Here is a 21302-nt window from a genome sequence, read left to right as displayed (position 1 = left end):
TCTGCTGGTGTCAGAGACGAGGCAGCGTGGAGTATTGGGATGGAGAAGTTGCAAGCGAGGAGACTTCGGGGCACCTGGCCTCCAATATCTAATCTAACAGTACACTCGCAACTGCCTTTGAGGTATTCTCCTTGATCATTGCCCTCTGGGTGCCATGTCAACGACCATTCTCAATCCTGCAGACGTGCTCCTCCTGCTCTTCCTTATTACATCCACAACGATCTTCTGCCGCACCCTATTCGTAACTTCAACGTGATTTTAACCTATCCTGCCATGACTTGATTGGCATCCTCCACATACACTTACCCAAGGCAAACCACCTTCTGTTTTCGCCTTTTCCCTCCAAAGATGCTATGAAACGTATGCACCTCCGAAATTAATACGTATAAAATGCTAACTATTGGATCATTAACCGTTCACAATCGGTTAAGAATGCTTGTAGCACCTACTGTGCACCTTGGTTATCCCCAACCAATTAGGCAGGACCAATCTGTCAGCAACACAAAAATCAAGCAACACAGGAGAAGCCAATTAATCTGTTGAATTAAGAAAACAATTCTCTTTCTATTTTCTCCCCTTAATTAAATGTAGCCAAGCAGGTCTTGATGTAACCTTTACAGCGCACATACTCACCATAATTAAGCACCAGAAAACACATTTTGCACCTTTGATGGAAACTACAAAAATACTCTGAATTAACAATGGCAAGAGTTAATTATCTCCCGAGCAGTGGAATGTACAAATGAAGAATTTCAGCAACCACATAATTACAGGACTTTAGCAAATAGCAAGCATTTAAATAAATAAACGCATAATGTAATAATTGCTTCATTATGCCTGCAAATAACACCTGGGGCTAACAGTAAGTAAATCAGGCCTGCCGAGTGTTATTAGTGGGTTAGCGAATAAAATGTGTAGCCAATAGATACGCTACAAATTCAAGGAAAAGTTGAAGCCAATATCATAATAACTGAGTGTAGTTAGCTGCACAATTCACCTTTGTGACTCAGAGCTGAGCCACAGAAAAACCCTCAAGGCCACTCACAAACATAAGGTTTCTCCAATTGAATCTCAACAATATATCTCAATGGTCAGCAAAACGTTCACTTCAATTTTTGCTATGCAATTTGTTGAACTGATTTCAACCCGCCATCTCTCTCTTTATCGCTCTATGATGAACCCCAAAATGTTGGTAAATTATTGGTCAAGATGTTGTCTTGTCTCATTTGCAGCATTTTCCTCATTCACTTCAAGATCTTTCCAATGAAGCATCAAGCACGTTGTTTTTATGTTATGGTATATATGCCTGTATCTTGAATCTTACTGTTGTCATGGGTAACTTTAATGGGACTTATGCGTACAAATTTGTTTCCCATTGTTCAAAGAAATGGCACGGCTGATTAATGTGTATACACATATACAGTGAGGGAAAAAAGTATTTGATCCCCTGCTGATTTTGTACGTTTGCCCACTGACAAAGAAATGATCAGTCTATAATTGTAATGGTAGGTTTATTTGAACAGTGAGAGACAGAATAACAACAACAAAATCCAGAAAAACGCATGTCAAAAATGTTATTAATTGATTTGCATTTTAATGAGGGAAATAAGTATTTGACCCCTCTGCAAAACATGACTTAGTACTTGGTGGCAAAACCCTTGTTGGCAATCACAGAGGTCAGACGTTTCTTGTAGTTGGCCACCAGGTTTGCACACATCTCAGGAGGGATTTTGTCCCACTCCTCTTTGCAGATCTTCTCCAAGTCATTAAGATTTCGAGGCTGACGTTTGGCAACTCGAACCTTCAGCTCCCTCCACATATTTTCATCGGCAAACCCTGCTCACTGGTTCTCCATAAAAGCTGAAGCTGCAATCCGAACAATCCAATCTGGATGCTCTAACATTTTGGCAATAATATGAGCAGAACTGAGTGTTCCTTTCAAATACAAACTGCAAAATCACCAATTGTTAACAAGGATATCCTGTTCGGTCTAACATATTGTTGGGACAAGCACCGTTAGTGAGTGCCAATTATGGTCAGCTTGTCACATGAGGGATGGATGTACCCACTACCCATGTCCAGCCACCTTTTTCTTCCCCACTGATGACGGTTAAGTTGTACGGTACTCGGCAAATCATGATCAAACACAAGTTGATATGGCGCTGAATATATTACAATGTTTTACAGAAAATTTTTTTGCTTCTTATTTAAGGCTCACAATCTGCATTCCACTCGTGATATGGGCCCTGTTTATGAAATGAAATAGTTGTAGATTTTTTTTCTCCGGATCTTCTAACGAAGCATAACAGTTGCATCAACGATCTCTGTAAAATGTGCTTCAACACTCTGTCTTAAAAGCCACTAAATAGTGCTCCGCTTAAGCTGTACAAATGAGTCATTCACTCTTTACGCTTCAGCAAATTATGTCCTCAAAACTTGTCGACGCACAAATGAACTACAAAACTACATTTTGCGGTAATTTAGCAAGTGGGCCTTTAGAGCTTAGAATTAAAACCAGAGATCAAAGTGGTCCTGGCCTAGTGCTCCTATACAGGTGGGAAGTTTAGCCTCCCGAGACACTCAGCTACTTGTTATTGGAAACTTAATTGGGACCATTGCACAGCTTCAATGAGCTATTTTAATAGATGCCACCATGAACGATTTCAGTGGGAGGCAGAGAAAACACATATCCACTGAATCAGTGCATTCCTCATCCAGTCAAGGCCCCCGATACTTGAATAAAGAAAATAACTTCTTTATCAGGAGGATGAACGTTTGAAATCAATAACAATTAACACAACTGGTGCAATCAATTTATAAATGCACATTGCATCTCACTTAAGAGGTCGGAGGACTAACATGTTGCACCTTTCTTGGAATTGAATTCGAGCTTATTGAATAACGGCTCATGGAGTCTCGACAATCGCCCCAGCCGCACGGCTCAGGATAGGGGGTCATGGTGACAGAGCACACAACTCTGTACACAGTGCACATCCGTAGCTTCCAATGCTGGACTGTGACAAATTCATAAATACACCTACAGGAAACCTAAAAATGGCTGGATATTTTCAATGTGCGGTGTTCACAAAATTTTCCGAATCGAAATAGATTTCTCGGAATGTGTTCAGGACCTTTCGTGTGCAAAAGATAGGGTCTGTGAGCACTGTGTATTAAATGTGTCCAATATTGCATTCCATACTTCTGATTCTATACCACCATTTACATTCATACAAAAACCACTATCTCATTTTCACTGCTGGTGATTCTTTAAAAAAAAATCCTGCATTCAGGGTGTCTCCCTCTTTGAAAAGCACAAATAAAAACTCACCACATTTGACATTAACGTTGCCTTTGCAAGATAAATAAATACACAAATATAAAAGGCTAGGATTTTAAGCAGTGGCTCTTCTCTAGAGTATACTTGCTTTGAATATGTTCTACAATTATTTTTTTCATATGTCTGTTCATTCTTTATATTACCATTGTAATAGCTAATTAATGTGTTTACATAGAAAAAACATCAATAACCCCCCAGGACTCTTTATCAGACTTGTTCTGCTTATGGACATTTAATTATTTATTAAAACCTCTCAAATAAGTACATATTTGAAGTGGCAGCCTCTCCAGTTATGGGGTTGTCTGGCAACTTGCACATAATTAATTAATGGTTGTCTTCTAAGCTTTACTTATAATTACATATAATACCTAACACATTTAATGAACACATCATAACAAAAAACTGAGCATTCACAACTTCATATTTTTTATTTAAGAAGAATAAAAAAAATCTACCACAGTTTAATCCAAGTCACTTACCATTGCCGTGATGCAGAGGTGGAGGTCTGATTGTTAAACCCAAAAAACAGGCTGATTTTCATGGGCTGATGAATTGGTTTTTGTAAGGAAATAGTAAATAAATAACAGATAGCGAGAGTATGTGGAAGATCACTGCATTCAATTGCACAAGTTCGCCGATTTCCGTAGAGTGGATTTGCATTATCATATTGTAATCAGCTTAATTATCGTGTAAAGCGTTTGAGTCAGAGTACTTTTTTGTTGTTGTTGTTACCGATTTTTGGAGACCGTCTGGTTATTCCCGAGTTCCAAATTCAAATAGTCTAGCCCCACTTCGTGAGGGTTTTTTCGCATTTGAATGTGGCAGGTAACCAGAGTACTCAGAGACAACAACTTGCACACCAAACTGGGCAGAAAACGACTTACTATACTGCCTTCTAAAGTTACATTTCAAACACTACAGGTGGATTTATCAGATACAGATGAATTCTGAGTGATCTACCAACCCTATGGCTAAAGCGCCAGACAACAGGCATGTGTCATCATGTCTGACTGCAATAAAAAGTGTGTTCAGCTGCCGAAGATACATTGGCATTAACGTTTCAGTCAAATCGCATTGCACTCTGCTAAGGTTGCTGGTGAAGGTGCTTTGTGGGAGAGCCTTCCCCCTGAGTCTCTTGCAGTTGCAAAGCTGCAGCAGCTGACTCCGTGTCACGTTTGTGAGGACACAAATCTATCATTAAAGCTGCATTCCATGCTGAGAAAAGCAGTGGATCTTCAAATCTTAAATGAGTAACAGTGCTGCATTACAGCCTCTCTAAATCCATCTACCTGACTCTTTGGTTCTTTCGGTAAAGTCACGTAGATAGAAAAATAACTAATAAATCGTGATGTTTCGATAGCAACACAAGCCATCGTCTTCAGGTGAAACAACACAGCAGGCGGACTGCTGAGGCAAGATGAAATGTAGCGACATGGCCACCGCAAACCACAGGCCACACACGCCTGGTGGGCCACAACCCAAGGGCAAGTGAGCGGGGCTAGGGATGGAATTTGCAAGTAAATGCAACATCGCAGAGCTAGCACACCTCGGCAAATCCGAGGGGGGAGGGAGGGAAGGGGCCGCCGCAACGGGCGAGAGGGTGGGGGTGAAATTTACAGAGGGAACAAGGTGATAGAGAGAAAAAATATATATGTCAAACTTAGCAACTCAGAGAGTCGGCCAACCCAACAGTTAACACTATACCTGGTTGATCAACGTCCTTCCAAAGATTGCTAAATTTAGCATCCATCTTCTCGGTTGAAGTCATGTCTGAGTTGTGTGGAAATCCTCCCCGTAGAGGTGGTTCAATCTTGATTTGAAGCTGCAATCCTCAAAATGCTAAGACACCTATTAGCAACATCAGTAAAGATGAGCGCTTTGAGCTTTCTCAATTAAAAAAGAAAGATGACATCGTCATCCTCTTAGCCGACAAGGGTAATGCCACAGTTATTATGTACAAAATCACATACAATAACACAATTCAGGACCTACTTAATGATGGTAGCTATTCCAAAATTAAAAGAGATCCCACCAACCGCCTCGTTACGAAAACCAACAATATCATCACTGATTCGACATCTTTGATCGAACTAATCAAGCGGCTTTCCTTAAAACCCTCTGCTGCTAGACCACCCAGATTGTATGGCTTACCAAAAATCCATAAAGAAGGGACACCCCTTCGTCCTATCGTCTCCACCAATGACTCACCCACCTACAAACTGGCCCGATTTCTGTCTGAGACCTTACAACCATTCACTGGTAAGACCACCTCAGTTGTACTCAACTCAGCTTACTTGGTATCATTAATTAAGCACATCTCACTATCTCCAGGTGATTTGCTCGTTAGTTTCGATGTGGTCTCTTTGTTTTCCAAAGTTCCTGTGCTTGACACCATTGCAATCATTGAAGATTTGGTTCAACAAGGACTGAATGCTGATGTACCGGCCCTGGTGAGACACTGCCTCACCAACACTTACTTCACCTGGAATGGAACATTCTACAAACAAGTTGAAGGTATCCCAATGGGTCTCCCTTATCTCCAGTTGTAGCCAATGTTCTCATGGACAAATTTGAGACAAATGCAATCCAGGCATCCACTCTACGTTCGTCCTTGTGGAAGAGGTATGTAGATGACACGTTCGTCATCTGGCCACATGGCCTACCAGCTCTGAACCAATTCCTCAACCACATCAGTTCCATACACCCAATCATCAAATTCACCATGGGGGTGGAAAAGGATGGCAAGTTACCATTCTTGGATGTTTTAATCGAAAAGAGACCAGATAGCTCAATGGGACATTGTCTACAGGAAATCCACCCATACGGATGCCTACCTAAAACCTGACTCCCACCAGCATCCATCCCAGAAGAATTCCCTCATCAAAACTCTACCCCATGGAGCTCGATGTATTTCCGACCGTCATCACCTAGCCAGTGAACTGGAACACGTACACCAAGCTCTCAAGATGAATTGATATTCAGACTACACAATTTGTAATGCTATCACCCCAACCGTTGGAAAAGAACCATCTGAGGACCAAATCAAAACCAAAACCTTGCCATACATAGCAGGGGTCACTAAAAAGTTTTCCAAAATCATGAGCAAACACAAGATCCAAGTTCGATTTAACACAGTACATAAAATTTGTGATCTGATCTCATCTGTGAAGGATGTGATCCCTGACATGCAATACCCCGGCATCTACAAACTAAGCTGTGTCTGCGGCAGTAGTTACATTGGGGAAACTAAGCGACATGTCTCGGACCGTGTTCGTGAACATAAGGCAGATCTGAAACACGGTAGGACCAATACCTCGGCCGTGGCTGATTATTGTTTTAATGCGGTGCGCTCACACGAAATTGATTTCTCTAAGACGAAGGGACTTTGCAAGCTCACTGGCTATCAACAAAGATTCGTTCATGAAGCCATTCATATATCTAGACACAGACACAATTTCAAAGGAGAAGATGGGTACAAGCTGAGCAATCATTGGAAGAACGTTATCAACCAGTTTAAGTCATAATTGGCTGTGATGTTTCCATCCTACCACCGTTCGATGTTAGTTGTGCTTTACGCCCATTTCAAACTTGCGCTTTCACAGTCACTTTGCGCGCCGACTCCTTGGATGCGGCTCTGTGATCTTCCATTAACATGCTAATCTCTCTTTAACATGCTAATTTTCACCTGGCAGCCCTTTGATTGGTGGAAAACGAACCACCGCCGGGCTCGCTGCCGAACACTTACATTATCATTGGCTGCTGACATTTTGGCTATGCCCATTTCAAACCCTTATAAACAGTTTCCCTTGGAAGCTAACCCCCCTTTCCTGAAGAGGACCGCTTGCGTTGCGATGGAAACGTCGTAGTTTTCTGTTATTTTTGATTATTTTCTTTGAACCTATCTACATGACTTTACCGAAAGACCCAAGAATATGAATTCCTGCAGTCACGAAAGCTTTAAGTCAAGATTACTTCAGAATTTATCTTAATGCTAATGAATGACAACCATTTTCTCTGTTCAAGAATCGATCTATATTAAGTGTGAACGTTCCCTCCACAAACGACCGCGTGTGCGCAGAGTGGGACAAATCAACAAATTTCAACAATCGTTGATTCTAAGATACCATACACACCTTCCAGCAAAGCCACCACCTCCCCAGTGATCCCTCCCCACCACAAACTTCTACCTCGTAGGCACGAGAGCCTGTGATGTCCGCCAAGGACTGAGCACCACCCAGGGCCTTCTCCAGCTGCCTGCACTCAGTGGCCGTGCTCGAGTCCATCCACACGGGCACTTCGTCCAGCGAGAAGCACCCCTGCCTCAGAGGCACAGTCCGGGGGGGGGGGGGGGGGGGGCGGGTGGAGGGAGGGAGGCAATGAAGACAGAGAAACCGGCAATGTGACCTCACCTTCAAATATCCCCAAATATGAGTTCGGACAAGATTGGTTTATGGTCCTAAACTTGCGTAGAGGAACAATTTTGGTTGAGGAAGTTGCCCCTGTGCGATGTACAACTTATGGATTAATAATCAGGCTGATTGTTTACCAAGTTTTATATCTGTGGAGTCACTACAGCATGCATAAAGCACATACTGTGTATTAACCTGCCGAAAGGAAACAAAGTTGCCCTTGCAAACTATGGAATGGAATTCACTGCATTCTCATATTATTGAAAAGTCAAGGGTCTCCATGCTTAAAAAAAGCATTGGGTCGTGATCATCTCCATTTGCAATCATCAGTCAGCATTGGGAATTCCTATTTAGATTGTTTATCTTTCCATTGTGCAATCACTATTGACTGCACACAAAGTGACTCCAATCTTATCAACCACGAAGGGAAGAATGGACTAAACTGACCACCAAATGGCATTTGTGCTCAGACACTCTGCCACAACATCATCCAGCCTGCTTCTCATTGAATGTATTTACTCAAAAACGTCCCAATGAGTCCTAAGGCCTTTTAAATGAAAGGCCTGCATGCAGTGTTGTGTCAATTACTTTGATTATTTTATTTTTACTTTTATCTATCTTTTAGCATTTTGGAAGAAACCAAAATATCTGTAGAACGTCCTAGCACAAGACAGCAAATCATAAAAAAAAACTTTGCAGACAGGTCAGATACATCTCTCTTCCATCTGTAGTATTGCCCCCACTGCTTTGTTATTACCTCTGAGTGGGCATCTCGCATGTGATAATGTCTCTTCCTGGAGCCCGTGATTCAGGACTCACATCCCTGTGTGAACCATCAAATCTAACCTCCGCATGCTGAATTTAATTCCCGCAAACGCTTTAGATCAAGAACAAGTGACTGATGTATTCAGTGGCGGCTCCTGCAAAATCTCTCAGGGGGGGCAAATGTCTGGATGATTTATAAGGATAAGGTCCACCCATGCAAAGGATAAATTAACAGCTTAAGCATGTAAAGGCAACTTCACTTCTTTAATATTAATGAAAAATAAAGTGACTCTTACAATACATCTTGTTTGTTTCTATACTCACTTTTAATACAATCCACTCAAGTTTCTTTTATTAAAGATTCCACTAGGTGGCGACAAATAAAATTGTTGACTGAAACGTGCTTACGTATGATGACGTAAGCACGTTAGTGCGAGCCCTCCCGGAAGCCATAGAGAATGCATTGCAAGCGCCCCCCGTTCGAAAAAAAACATCTTTGAATGTAAGTCTATGGGAACACTCTGGGCGATTCTCAGCCGGAGTGAAATCGCCCAAAAAGAGGCGGTACTCCACAGAACGTGACATGACGCTGATTGGACTATATCCAGAGGCACAGTGACGGCTAGCGTGACTCTGTGGTTGAATGACATTGGTGGTGCGTCGCCCAATCGCCCTAATGAAGAAACCGCCCCTGGATGTATTATACATAAACAATATTGTCAAGAAGATTTACATGATTGATTTGCAGGTAAAATAAAGTCTTTCAAGTATAGATTTGGCACAATTTTACCATTTCTAAAAATTGCTAATTTCCATCAATATATTTCTTTGTGATATTGAAAAAAACAAAAACATTAAACTGCAAGAGAGTTGTTTTACAACAAGATGAAGTCAGCACATTTTGTGAGTAAGCACTGCAGATTTCGCAAACATGAAGCACATTTATACGTCCAGTTAAAATAGGGGGCACTTCCCATTATGTTGGTGGGAGCATTTATAGCAACATAAAGTGTGAAATAGCAGCTAATGGCTGTTTTTTACTCGTAGTTCACGTGAAAAATGAGCATCTAAATTCTCATCTGGCCAGAAATTAATGGCCAGTAAGGTTACCGGCACTGCTCAAAAAGAGAATGTTATTTAACTAGGCTGCTTCTTCTGATGAAAGTCAGAAAAACAAACCAGTCAACAGTTTTCCATCTTGAACAAATGCTGATGGAATAGAGTTGCCGAGGAACTCCCATAGGGTGATGAACTAAAACAATTTTAACAACATACAAAGATGTGTATTGCATGTAAAAACAGGTTTCAGCCTTACATGTAAAAAATAACTGGATAAGACTAAGACCTTTTGTACATGCAATGCACGTCATCTGTGTTGTTAAATCTATTTGTTGAGTAGACACTAATTTGTTGTTGGGATGGGTTTTCTTATAATTTAAACTGAATTACTCCACGATAGTAATTTTTTTAAATAATTTGAACGTATCCATATATGTGTGCACAAACATTTATGGGTCTCATGTTTACTTCGAGGGGACCCTAAGAAAACAGGAAGCCAAGGACAAAGATTTTTCCCCCCTCCCTCCGTATAGCCTATAACAAACTGTTGAGGCAAGCGCTGTTAGCGAGCACCTAACAAGGCTGGCATGGCACACGAGGGGGTGGGTAGCCAGCACCACACCTGGCCGCCTTTGTCTCCCTAGTGGCGATGTTTACACACCACGCTAGATACTCATTTGGGGCTACGTCGACCTAGGGGAGTGTCCAGGGCCGGTTCAGATCATTCTCCATGGTGTTGGCCGTCAGCGGGAATCGAACTTGGGTTGCCGGGTTCGTAGCGCAGCGTGCTAACTGCTACGCCACCACTCCCCAGTAGCCACATGTCTGACATACAGGACAGTATTCTCTATTCCAATATGCATCACTCATGGTGCCTCCCGTGCTCCATGGTTGACATCTTGTGACCACACCTTGAAATTGCAGGGAAACGCATGCAATTTCACCATAAAGCCGATGCTATTATGTTGAATGGAATTGTGATCAACTCGGCATATGTATAGTGCTGCTCAAGCGCTTTTAGACCAGGACCTTTCCAGCTTTTGTTATTAATCCAGCCTATACGTTCATAAATGGCTTTGGAATGTCAATGGAGACGAGATACATTTGGACTTCACATCGTCAGCAGGATCAGCTACTTGTAGTTACATCGTTTTCCAGGTATTCTCTTTGCAAATTGGTATATATAATAAAAAAACATGTTCGACTGGAATAATATGAAAGAACAATGAAATAAAACTCAACTTAAGGATAATTATCCTTAAGTTGAGTTTAATGCGATTACAATCGCATTAAAGTATATTGACTAACCGCGAGCTGTCAATGTATCTTGCTTTGCGCACCCACAGCAGAAACCGCAAGGTGCCCAATTGCACTAATTACAATGCAGCAGAGGGATCTGCCTCATGCTAAGCTCTTTAAGAGCTACCTTTAGGCATGAATTCACCCATCCATAACCACAGCCTTACCTGCAAGGTCAGGTGGAGGGGGCTAGAGGCTGGGACGTTGTGAAGGGTTTTCCCAGCTCCCTGTCGCCAGTACACTGAACCGTGTTGCTGCATTCATTCATTGGAGATCGCGAAAGCACAAGGCATCTATATACATTGTATAATCAAACTGCAGTGTAATGTCACGAGAATGGCACAATTGCATATATAGCATCAGCCAGCAATGATCACTCCACTGCTGGATGAAGGGTTCCCATCATCGTCTCCATCTCTCGTGTACGTCAACTTTTACCCCTCTACCAGTGGAGCAGCACAATGGTTAGCGCACAGTGCTATGTACCTGCTGACTTGAGTTCTTTTCCCAGTCACACACATTGTCACAAGATCAGATTTCTGAGCTCGTGATTCCTGTTTGTGTTCTGAGTTTCCTGTGAGCCAGGCGTGGCTTTACAGTAAATGAGCACTTCTTCATATATATAGAATAAGCTCATCAGCCGCGAAGCTATGTATACCATTGAGGTTTAACTTGATCTAGTTTACATCTCTATAACCAAGCTTAACAAGGCCTATGGAGTTATAGCCAGAAATGTATCCAATAATAGTTTATTAATTAGATTTATTGCTGAACACATGCCTTGTATAAAGCAGTGAAACAATTATGATTTAGAACAGTGACCAAGTACACGATACCAGAGGTGTGGACTCGAGTCATGTGACTTGGACTCGAGTCAGACTCGAGTCATGAATTTGATGACTTGCGACTCGACTTGGACTTGCATAACAATGACTTTGTCCCACCTATGAGATGTGGACTCGAGTCATGTGACTTGGACTCGAGTCAGAATCGAGTCATGAATTTGATGACTTGCGACTCGACTTGGACTTGCATAACAATGACTTTGTCCCACCTCTGCACGATACTATTTTCTATGTTAGCATATTCGATTTGTTTAAAATGGCCATATGCTCAATAACTGTACATCTTTGATGAGACCATGTATCCTTTTCAGGGCTCTTTGTTTCTCTTGAGTGATAATTTGGACTCAAAATCGCTATCCTTTACCAGACCTCCTCAGGACATATGAAATGGCGCTTCCAGTTCTTTGTAACTTGACTGCTAAAATGTTTGACGTATATGGATGAATGTCCATGGAATTGTGTGTGAAAGGAACTAGTTCAATTACGTTGAAATGCCCTTAAGCTATGTGAATAAAAGACAGATTTTTTTAGGATCGGCTAAAAACTTTGTTACTGGAGAAAAGCAGCATTAAATTATATCTAAATAATGTCACTTTGGTTGATGAAGATGAGTACGAGTTTCAAAGATGTCCCCAGAAGACTAACTTGCTTTATCCATTTAAATTAATATATTCACCTGCCTGTCTTGAGCAAGTGGTAAAAATTAACATGCAATGTCGAGCGTTGACAAATGCACCCATTTCACTGCTTCTAATATTCAAGATAATAAATGCATTCCGTAGGTGGGAAAATGTTGGCATTTTCTTTCACTATTAAACACAATTGTGCATCAGATCTCATTTCGGATGATTATAGAATCACATACTCTTCAAGCTTTACAATACAATCTTCTTTTACTATATTTATCTTGCTATGGTTCATAAAGAGTCACAAATGCTCAAAAATGCATTCAGGTTCACTTCTAGGCCTGAACCAGCAGTGAAAATTCCAGATTATTTTGGCAGTGACCAGTCTGTAAATATGAACATCACTGTTGTTGACTCATCACAACGTATTTAATTAGTCTAATTGATATAATGAACCAAGGTTTATCCATAGCTGAAAACTAAACGTCCAAATATCAATGTACATGTTGGGCGATCTGTAACATCACCATTCAGTTGGATGAGCCACACACATTTAAGCAACAGAAATGCCCAATTACGTATGGCTGAAAAAACGCTTCTGCAGTGTAAATTATATAGAATAAGAATGGTTTCCCTTTATTACTGCTAATCCTACATAATACACGAGCATAATATGACTTTGAGACCTCCCCACCGCCTACACATACCGCAAGGAGCGACTAACCCCATATCTGCATTTGTCATCAATATGCTAAATTCCTCTGTTGATATGTAAACTCCTTTGTCAAGGCTCTCTCCTCCTTCCACCCAGCTTAAAATACGCTGCCAAGCTTGGCAGTGTTCATTAGGACACTGTCTTTCTGACAGCTCTGTTTCTTCACCTGAGGCCGAAACGTCGTGAGAATTTCATTTAATGTTTTATTTTTATTATTTTATTATTTCCCTTCTACGTGACGTTACCGAAAGAACCAAGAATACGAATCCCTGCAGTCACGAAAGCTTTAAATCGGAAGATACAGGGTGGTTCTATGATTTAGTAGCAGAAACAGAGGTACACACCTGGCCACTGCCAGATAACACCGCCACTTGTGACAGATCTACACCAGACTGCACCAGTCGTTCCAGTGTCAAATCTATAGCCTGGTGGGTGGAGGGGAGCAGGTGGTGACAGGGTAAGGCAATATTGTAAAGAAAACATGGACACAATGCTACAAGCTTAATTGCACTTTGATTGTATGCCTACTTAACCCATCAACTCTGCATATTATAGTTATTTCACACGTTTGCGCAAACACATGAGCACTGCATACAATATATTTAATGATGGACACTGCTAACCATAATGCAGCAAAGATGTATTCTCTAAATTTAAAAAATGACATTCAAATTAAATAAAATCAATATAAGGATTTTTTTTACATGTCTATGCCATGAAATAGTATATTTTTTAGTATGAAAAAACAATCTAGTTTTCACCTCATTGCGTAAGTTCACACTGTTGTTGTAAGCATTACAGCTGTATAAGTTCAACAAATGCACTCTTTGGTTTTCTGAGAGCACAGCAGATCTCGTGCATAAGGGCACAATTATACATAGTTATTGGATTACCATGGCCACCAGTTCGTCACCTTTTCATAAAAAATCGGCTCAGACAGACCGAATAACCGAGGGCCAGACTCCAAAGGCTAATTTTGATTTCCATGGGCAAGTGAACATTATTAAAGGCCCTCAAGACTGAAAGCAGTGAATGGTCAGTGCGACGTGCAGGAGTGCTCACTTTTATGTCTCATCATGATTACAACGCAGGGATTACAGCGTTATTTGGCTTACCTCCACCCACATCAGCACTGGCGAGGTCACCGTCAGCTTGTCCTCGTGAATGTGAACACCACCTTGGGTACTAACAGGAGGGAGGGGGGGGGCAAAAAGGGTTAAATTTGGGGAAAAACTCATTGTCTAATTGACATCTTACCTTCATGGTTCAGGCTATAAGAAAATGAGATAACATGGATATTATGGTGAACTCTTAAATCAGTAGCTATATTAATGCACTTTACACGAAGTTCATCTTTATGATGTAAAATATCAATATATCAATATATTTTACATACTATAAATTTTGATTTGTAAATTTATATTTTAATGTAGCTTAACAAGGCATGTTTATTGGATTATGCAGTAACAATTTTTTCATGAATAAAGTAAATATTAACTCCAGGAAAAAATATTGCATATGTTGTCCATTAATAATGTGATGCAATTAGCAAGTTTAATGTGGGAAATGCCATCGTACTTTGCCTGCTGTAAATGGTCATAGATACCCAGTGTCATAACTATTCGTTGCATCGCCAAAATTCCAGGATCAAAATTTCTACTCAACCAAATTATACTGTCCTATACCACATATTATGCACAGCAATGTTTTAAGATATGTAAAAAAAAATTGGGACTGTCGAAAAAAGGCATACAAAATTTATAATCTCTGATTTTCTTATGACCTAGTCATAACATCCAATAGAAATGTCAGAGTAACGTATTAAAGAAGGCTGTAAAGGGGCAAGCATCTACACTATGGGAACCTCATTTGCCAGTAAAAATATGATAATTGGTTCTTTACCCTTCTATCTGGCAACAAAACTGACACCTTTTTACAAGGAGTCATGTTTGCATAGACCGCAATACCTGCAGTCATAATACAAACAAAAGAACATAACTCTGATAATGTGCACTGTCCTTGAAGTTGATTGGTCCACACCCGAGACAGCTTTCCTTAGAGCCTAGTCTCATATGGGTTGGACCAGATGACGCCAAAACCCATATGAGACTAGGCTCTAAGGAAAGCTGTCTCGGGTGTGGACCAATCAACTTCAAGGACAGTGCACATTATCAGAGTTATGTTCTTTTGTTTGTATTATGACTGCAGGTATTGCGGTCTATGCAAACATGACTCCTTGTAAAAAGGTGTCAGTTTTGTTGCCAGATAGAAGGGTAAAGAACCAATTATCAAGGCTGTAAAGTTTGGCTCAGGACGAATATGAGCAAAACAAAAGGTCATATACAATATGTCCTTAGGCCTAGACATTGAAAAGGCAATACAAATCGTTGTAAATTGGTGCAAATCATCCAAGCTCTCAAAAACCGATACCTAAATATATTAAGAAGAAAAAAACTAACAGAGGGAACAACTACACTGGGATTATAAGAATCAACAAAATACAGTATTCGAAGGGGAATCATATAAGGAGACACGTTTTCACCAGTTATTCACTGACATGTTTTCCAAAAATTGATTGGATTTCTTCTTTCTTAAGTTGTGTTGTCCCTGTTGCAGAGATAAGCTATCGATTGTTACAATACCAAAACAAGTTGTCAATCTATGTCGAGGTTCTTTAGCCATCCAACAGCATTGGTTGTAAGCTGGTGAATTGATTTGGTGCCTCTATTATATCATCTTAACGGGCAGTTGACCATGTGCTCCAATGTTTGTTCCGCTCTAGTCACAGGTGAACCGTCTCGTCTTCCACTTGTGTAGTTGACTATATAGGCACTAGCCTTTTGCCTGTCCAAGGATGGGTGTATTGCAGTAAATCAGAAACTTGCAAGCGAAAAGCAGACCGGGACGTGATATTCATTGCATTCATTCTTGTTCAATTTGTAAGGGCGCGGTGACACAGACCAATTTCATTTTTAGTTTGTTCATCATGACGTCCTTTTTACTTTGATGTCTCAACAGCGTGACGGAGATCACGTGACGTGAGGGTTCTGCCTTTGTAGTAGTGAGGGTTGGAAGTTGACGCCGAAGGGGGAGGAAGCGCCTCGCCCCCCATGTGGAGTGACGTCACCCGCTAATTATTATTCATGGCGGGGGGGGGGGTGTCCATTTGGAGGACGTCACCTTATGATTATTATTAATGAGGGGGGCTGTTCGATGTGGATTGAGGTCACCTGCTCATGATAATTAATGGTGGGGAGGGGGGAGGTGCATGTGTCGGACGTAACCTGTTCATGAATATTCATGAGGTGGGCTGGTCGACGTGGAGTGACGTCACGCGCGGGACACACTGACATTCTTGGCTCATTATAGTAGTAAATTTGACTAACCTTTTTAATAAATGTCAAATTTAAAGCGAATTTGCGTAAAAATATTTATTTCCGCTCGACCTTCTTCTGCGGGAGTGGAAAAATCCACCCGCTCATGATTATTAATGAGGGGGGGGGGGCTCTTTTACAGTGACGTCACGTAGCAGTGTGCTGCGTATATTTATTTTTTACCGTCACTTTCTGTAAAGAAACGTCATATTTGAAGAGACTTTGGGTAATAAGCTATTTAATTCAGCTCGACCTTCCGCGTTAGTGTAAAAATCCACCCACTCATGAATATGAATGACGGGGGGGGGGGGCCTCATGTGGAGTGACGTCACGCAGGGGTGGGCCTTATGTAGTGTGACGTCACGCGTGAGTGGGCCTCATGTGGAGTAACGTCACACACGGGACACACATTATAGTGGTAATTGCACCGATTCCCCATCGTCCAGAGTTTAGAGGGGAGCAAGAAGCCAGGAGGGGCTTCTTTTGGGTCGCTGTTGAGGTCTTTTTGGTTACTTGTAACTCTATTCCGTTCGCCATCTGTCCGATTGTGATACATTGTGGTTGGCATTTGAATCACTGACCAGAAAGTGTGATAGGATTTCAGGTGGGTACAAGGGGTGCGGGGTCAAGTAAAAATAGTTGTGAACCGGCAGTTTGTAGTTTGACAAAGGAAAACACTACAGGGAATGATAAAACTTAGTAAATCTGGCAAGTAAAGCTCGCGATAACTGAGCAGAACTATTTATTTTTTACCAGGCAAGGCCCACTAAGCGAGACAGCTCTTGTTCAGAAGTGACCTGGCCACAAATGATAGCTCAACGAAGTGGCTTATGTGGACATGCATGTTTCTAAATGTGGAGGGAAAAACCGGAGAAAAATCTATGCGAGCACGGGGAGACAGACATGCAAACTCCAAGTATACAGGTGTCAGGGTCGGGATCGAACCCACAAACTCCTGTATACCAGGCGAGGTATGCAAAACGAATGTGCAACAAGTTGACCAAGCAACTGAAGATATATTTCAGAAGATAACAGCTAGAACAGTGGCGGCTCCTGCAAAATCTCTCAGGGGGGGCAAATGTCTGGATGATTGATAAGGATAAGGTCCACCCATGCAATGGATAAATTAACAGCTTAAGCATGTAAAGGCAACTTCACTTCTTTAATATTAATGAAAAATAAAGTGACTCTTACAATACATCTTGTTTGTTTCTATACTCACTATTAATACAATCCACTCAAGTTTATTTTATTAAAGATTCCACTAGGTGGTGACAAATTATATTGTTGGATGAAACGTGCTTACGTATGATGACGTAAGCACGTTAGTGCGAGCCCTCCCGGAAGCCATAGAGAATGCATTGCAGCGCCCCCCGTTCGAAAAAAAACATCTTTGAATGTAAGTCTATGGGGCCACTCGGGGCGATTCTCAGCCGGAGTGAAATCGCCCAAAAAGAGGCGGTACTCCACAGAACGTGACATGACGCTGATTGGACTATATCCAGAGGCACAGTGACGGCTAGCGTGACTCTGTGGTTGAATGACATTGGTGGTGCGTCGCCCAATCGCCCTAATGAAGAAACCGCCACTGAGCTAGAATATATATCACAGTATATATACCTAGAGCAGCTGGTAAATGTCGACAGGGAACACAATTATTTAAGAGAAAGATAAGAACAGTTTGGAGTGCTTTGGAAAAATGAAATGTACTCTGGTACAAATCTTCTTCCTTACATGTTCATATGAAACTATGGTTCTAAAGTCTTCTTTGGAAAAGAGAAGATTAATCTCAGTGGGCTCATACATGGAAAACTAAAGAATGTTTTACTGAGATGAATCAATTAACGTTGGGATTAAACCCCCTTTGATGCCAATGCTAACAACTCCCTCCTCTGCGCCCACTCATGGATGGCCCATCAGTATAAAGAGCCTAAGCGCAGGCATACTGCCATGGTACATGTTCACAAAAACAAGTATTCCTCCACCCGACTAAACAACAAGTGACGTGCCTATCCCTTACAGTCAATATATTTTATGAATGCGATATAAAATATACTGCATATGTTTTTTGTATAGGTAATTCGTTCACTGTCCAATCACCTGAACATTGTCAATGTATTACAGCATAAGCCCACTGTAAATATGCTGTAATTATGCTCAAATAAAATGCACTGCGGGGAACAATTTATCCACATAAACTAACGATTTCCCACAAAGCACTACTCATATTAACAACACTAGACGTATGATTGGCTAATTCAATACCCAGCTGAGGTTTGAATTTGCAGCCTTCTGATTGTGAGATGGGTGCTGCAACATTATCTGGCTGAATGGTGTAATCAAACAACAGAACAAGATATTTCATGAGGACCTCTTTAATCCTCCTGGTGCTTGTGAAACAAACCCCATGGAGGTGTATGTCACATTACACAATTATCAGTGTCGTTAATCTGCAAGTCATTTGGTGCTGTTGGGACATTAACTGATAACCACGTTGTTAATCATTGTTGCAAAATTCTCTTGCACAAGCATGAAAGTTGATAATCTAATGTCAAGAGTCACTGCACAATGTGGCATTTGGTAATTGACTAAAATGAAATAAATATTGCTATCATCCATAGAGATGAGCCTTTTAACAGAGATGTTACAGGTGGGTATGTGGCATATACTGTCCACTTTAAGATACATAATACAAATTGCATATAGTGTTATCATAGTTGTAGGCACATCTAAGCCACCTCACTATATTTATATTACCATCAAGTTAGTGTGATAGTGTTTTATTATTTAATAAATATTATTACACTTGTAGATCAGATTAAGTATTTTTCATACAATTTACATTCAACTACATTTTGCATCATTGCCCCATTTCAGTGCTCTGGTCTCCAGCTCATGAACATCTGAGGGTCTCAACAAGGCCAAGAGGCACCACCTGAATTTGGGCAGATCCTTGTCAAAGTGGACGTGGACTTCCGTCAGCACAACGAGCTGATCATCCAGGACCATGGCTTTCACCTGTCATTTGAATACAGAACGAGTGTTTCCACAACAATATCTAGGCAATCACCAATTACATCCTCCCCATCACCAATCACATCTGCACCATCTGATCCACTACAATCTCTTAGCACGTCATTCATGACAATATCTAGCACATTTTACCATATACTTATCTCGCGATCAACACCCGCTCCACATACGACGTTCCTAAAACATAAGATAACATATTGACCACTACATCCCCACCAAATCAAATCACAATCACCACTGTATCATTCACCACAGAACCTGGGCATGATGGTGCATGGCTTTAATCCAGCACTTTGGAGGCCAATAGTCGATGGACTGAAGCTACCAAACCTGATGGGCTGTGGTAAGGACACCCATCTGTGCAGACGTGTTTAACATTAAAATGTTTGGGTAGTCTGGTTCCTCTGCAAGAGCAAAACACTCATTCAAGAGAAAATGGACAGACATCCAAATGCAGGAACCTCCTCCAAAGGAAATGCGAGCCCAAGTGTGGCATTTGTAGGCGAATTATTGACATTATTACATTCCTCAATAAGTAACCTACCAAAATGACCCACCGCGTTCTCACCGCGTGAACCACGTTAACAATTACACCTTACAGCAGTACAATGTTGTCCTTTACATCCTCACCACATCAGCCTATTCAAATAGAACATCAACACCCACAAGCCTTCACCATCACAACTTCCACACCACCCAGGGCATCTTGACCACATGACCCACATTCACAACGCGTCAATTACATCGTGACAATTACCCATATCATCAATGAATCAATAACACCACAAACATGAGCAATGGATGCATGTCATCACCACCACCCACAAGAACAACAACGATTCATTGACATCTCATCAACACCTCTCACTCCCAACCAACTCTCCAACAACGTCAACAACCACGTCAACAAATGCCTCGACCATCATCTCGCTCCTGCCCAACCTCCTCCTCATCATCCCCCACCACCTGCTGGGTGCTGAGATCGAGGCCGAGCACGAGAGCCCCCCTCGGGGTCGACATTGAATCCAGCTCGGTAGGTAGGGGGAGCAGCGAGGAGGAGTGGAGGAGGCGGATGGCGACGGATCCTCTGCTCTGCTCCCGTGTCGGTCCCAGTCTGCTCCTCCTCCTCCTCGTTGTTGTTGTCGGTGTTGTTGGGTCTGGAGGCTCCTCCCGGCTACCCCTGATACACCTCCCGGGCTCCTCAAGCCCCCCTCTGGCTTGCTCCGCCCGCCTCTCGCTGCACGTCTCTGACGAATTCAGCAGGAGCAGCAGCAGCAGCCTCGCCCGTACTGTACACACAACGAATTGTACATGTGTCACGCACAACGCACTGCGCACGTGCACTGCGAGTGCACTGCGAACACATCACAATGTACACAACACACTGCACACCACGTGCACTATACACACTGTACACTGCGCACCACGAGCACTATACACTGTACACTACACACACCATGTGCACTATACACACTGTACACTGCACACCACGTGCACTATACACACTGTACACAACACTGCACACCACGTGCACCGCACACAATGCACTGTACACACCACACACTACACATACCACTGTACACACTACACATATAACACTACACATATAACACTGCACACACCGAACACGGCACGCACCAAGCACTGTATACGTACAGCAGCACCCACGTGCGTGTACAGTAGACACTGTTCGCACTGTACAACGCCGGCACTGTATGCGCAGTGAAAAGTGGCCTTAAAAGAACAGTAAATGATCAACATTGTATTTGTCTGGCAAGAAAACAGGTGTTAAGATCAGTTTAACACGTAGTAGGCTTTCGCGACCAATATTATTCATAAT

The 21302-nt window shown here is 41.8% G+C and overlaps 1 protein-coding gene across 3 annotated transcripts in view; it reads right to left on the bottom strand.

The window, feature by feature from the left end:
- Positions 1-20803, bottom strand: part of XYLB (xylulokinase) — a 168111-nt gene extending 147308 nt beyond the window's left edge. The window contains exons 1-6 of one of the 3 annotated variants that reach the window (XM_078871467.1): positions 20429-20803; positions 19365-19447; positions 14171-14240; positions 13400-13480; positions 11037-11123; positions 7525-7653 (exon numbers count right to left, since the gene is read on the bottom strand). In XM_078871467.1, coding sequence (XP_078727593.1) covers positions 7525-7653; positions 11037-11123; positions 13400-13480; positions 14171-14240; positions 19365-19447; positions 20429-20482 — 504 coding nt within the window. In that variant the 5' untranslated portion in view covers positions 20483-20803. The remainder of the gene's footprint in view (positions 1-7524; positions 7654-11036; positions 11124-13399; positions 13481-14170; positions 14241-19364; positions 19448-20428) is intronic. The other 2 variants (XM_078871457.1, XM_078871474.1) reach the window with 2 other exon arrangements.
- Between the last annotated feature and the right edge of the window lie 499 nt (positions 20804-21302).

Source organism: Lampetra fluviatilis, chromosome 2 (genome assembly GCF_964198595.1).
Source record: "Lampetra fluviatilis chromosome 2, kcLamFluv1.1, whole genome shotgun sequence".
NCBI lineage: Eukaryota > Metazoa > Chordata > Hyperoartia > Petromyzontiformes > Petromyzontidae > Lampetra > Lampetra fluviatilis.
The sequence above is the reverse complement of the archived record's forward strand: the minus strand, read 5'-3'. Positions and strand labels throughout refer to the sequence as shown.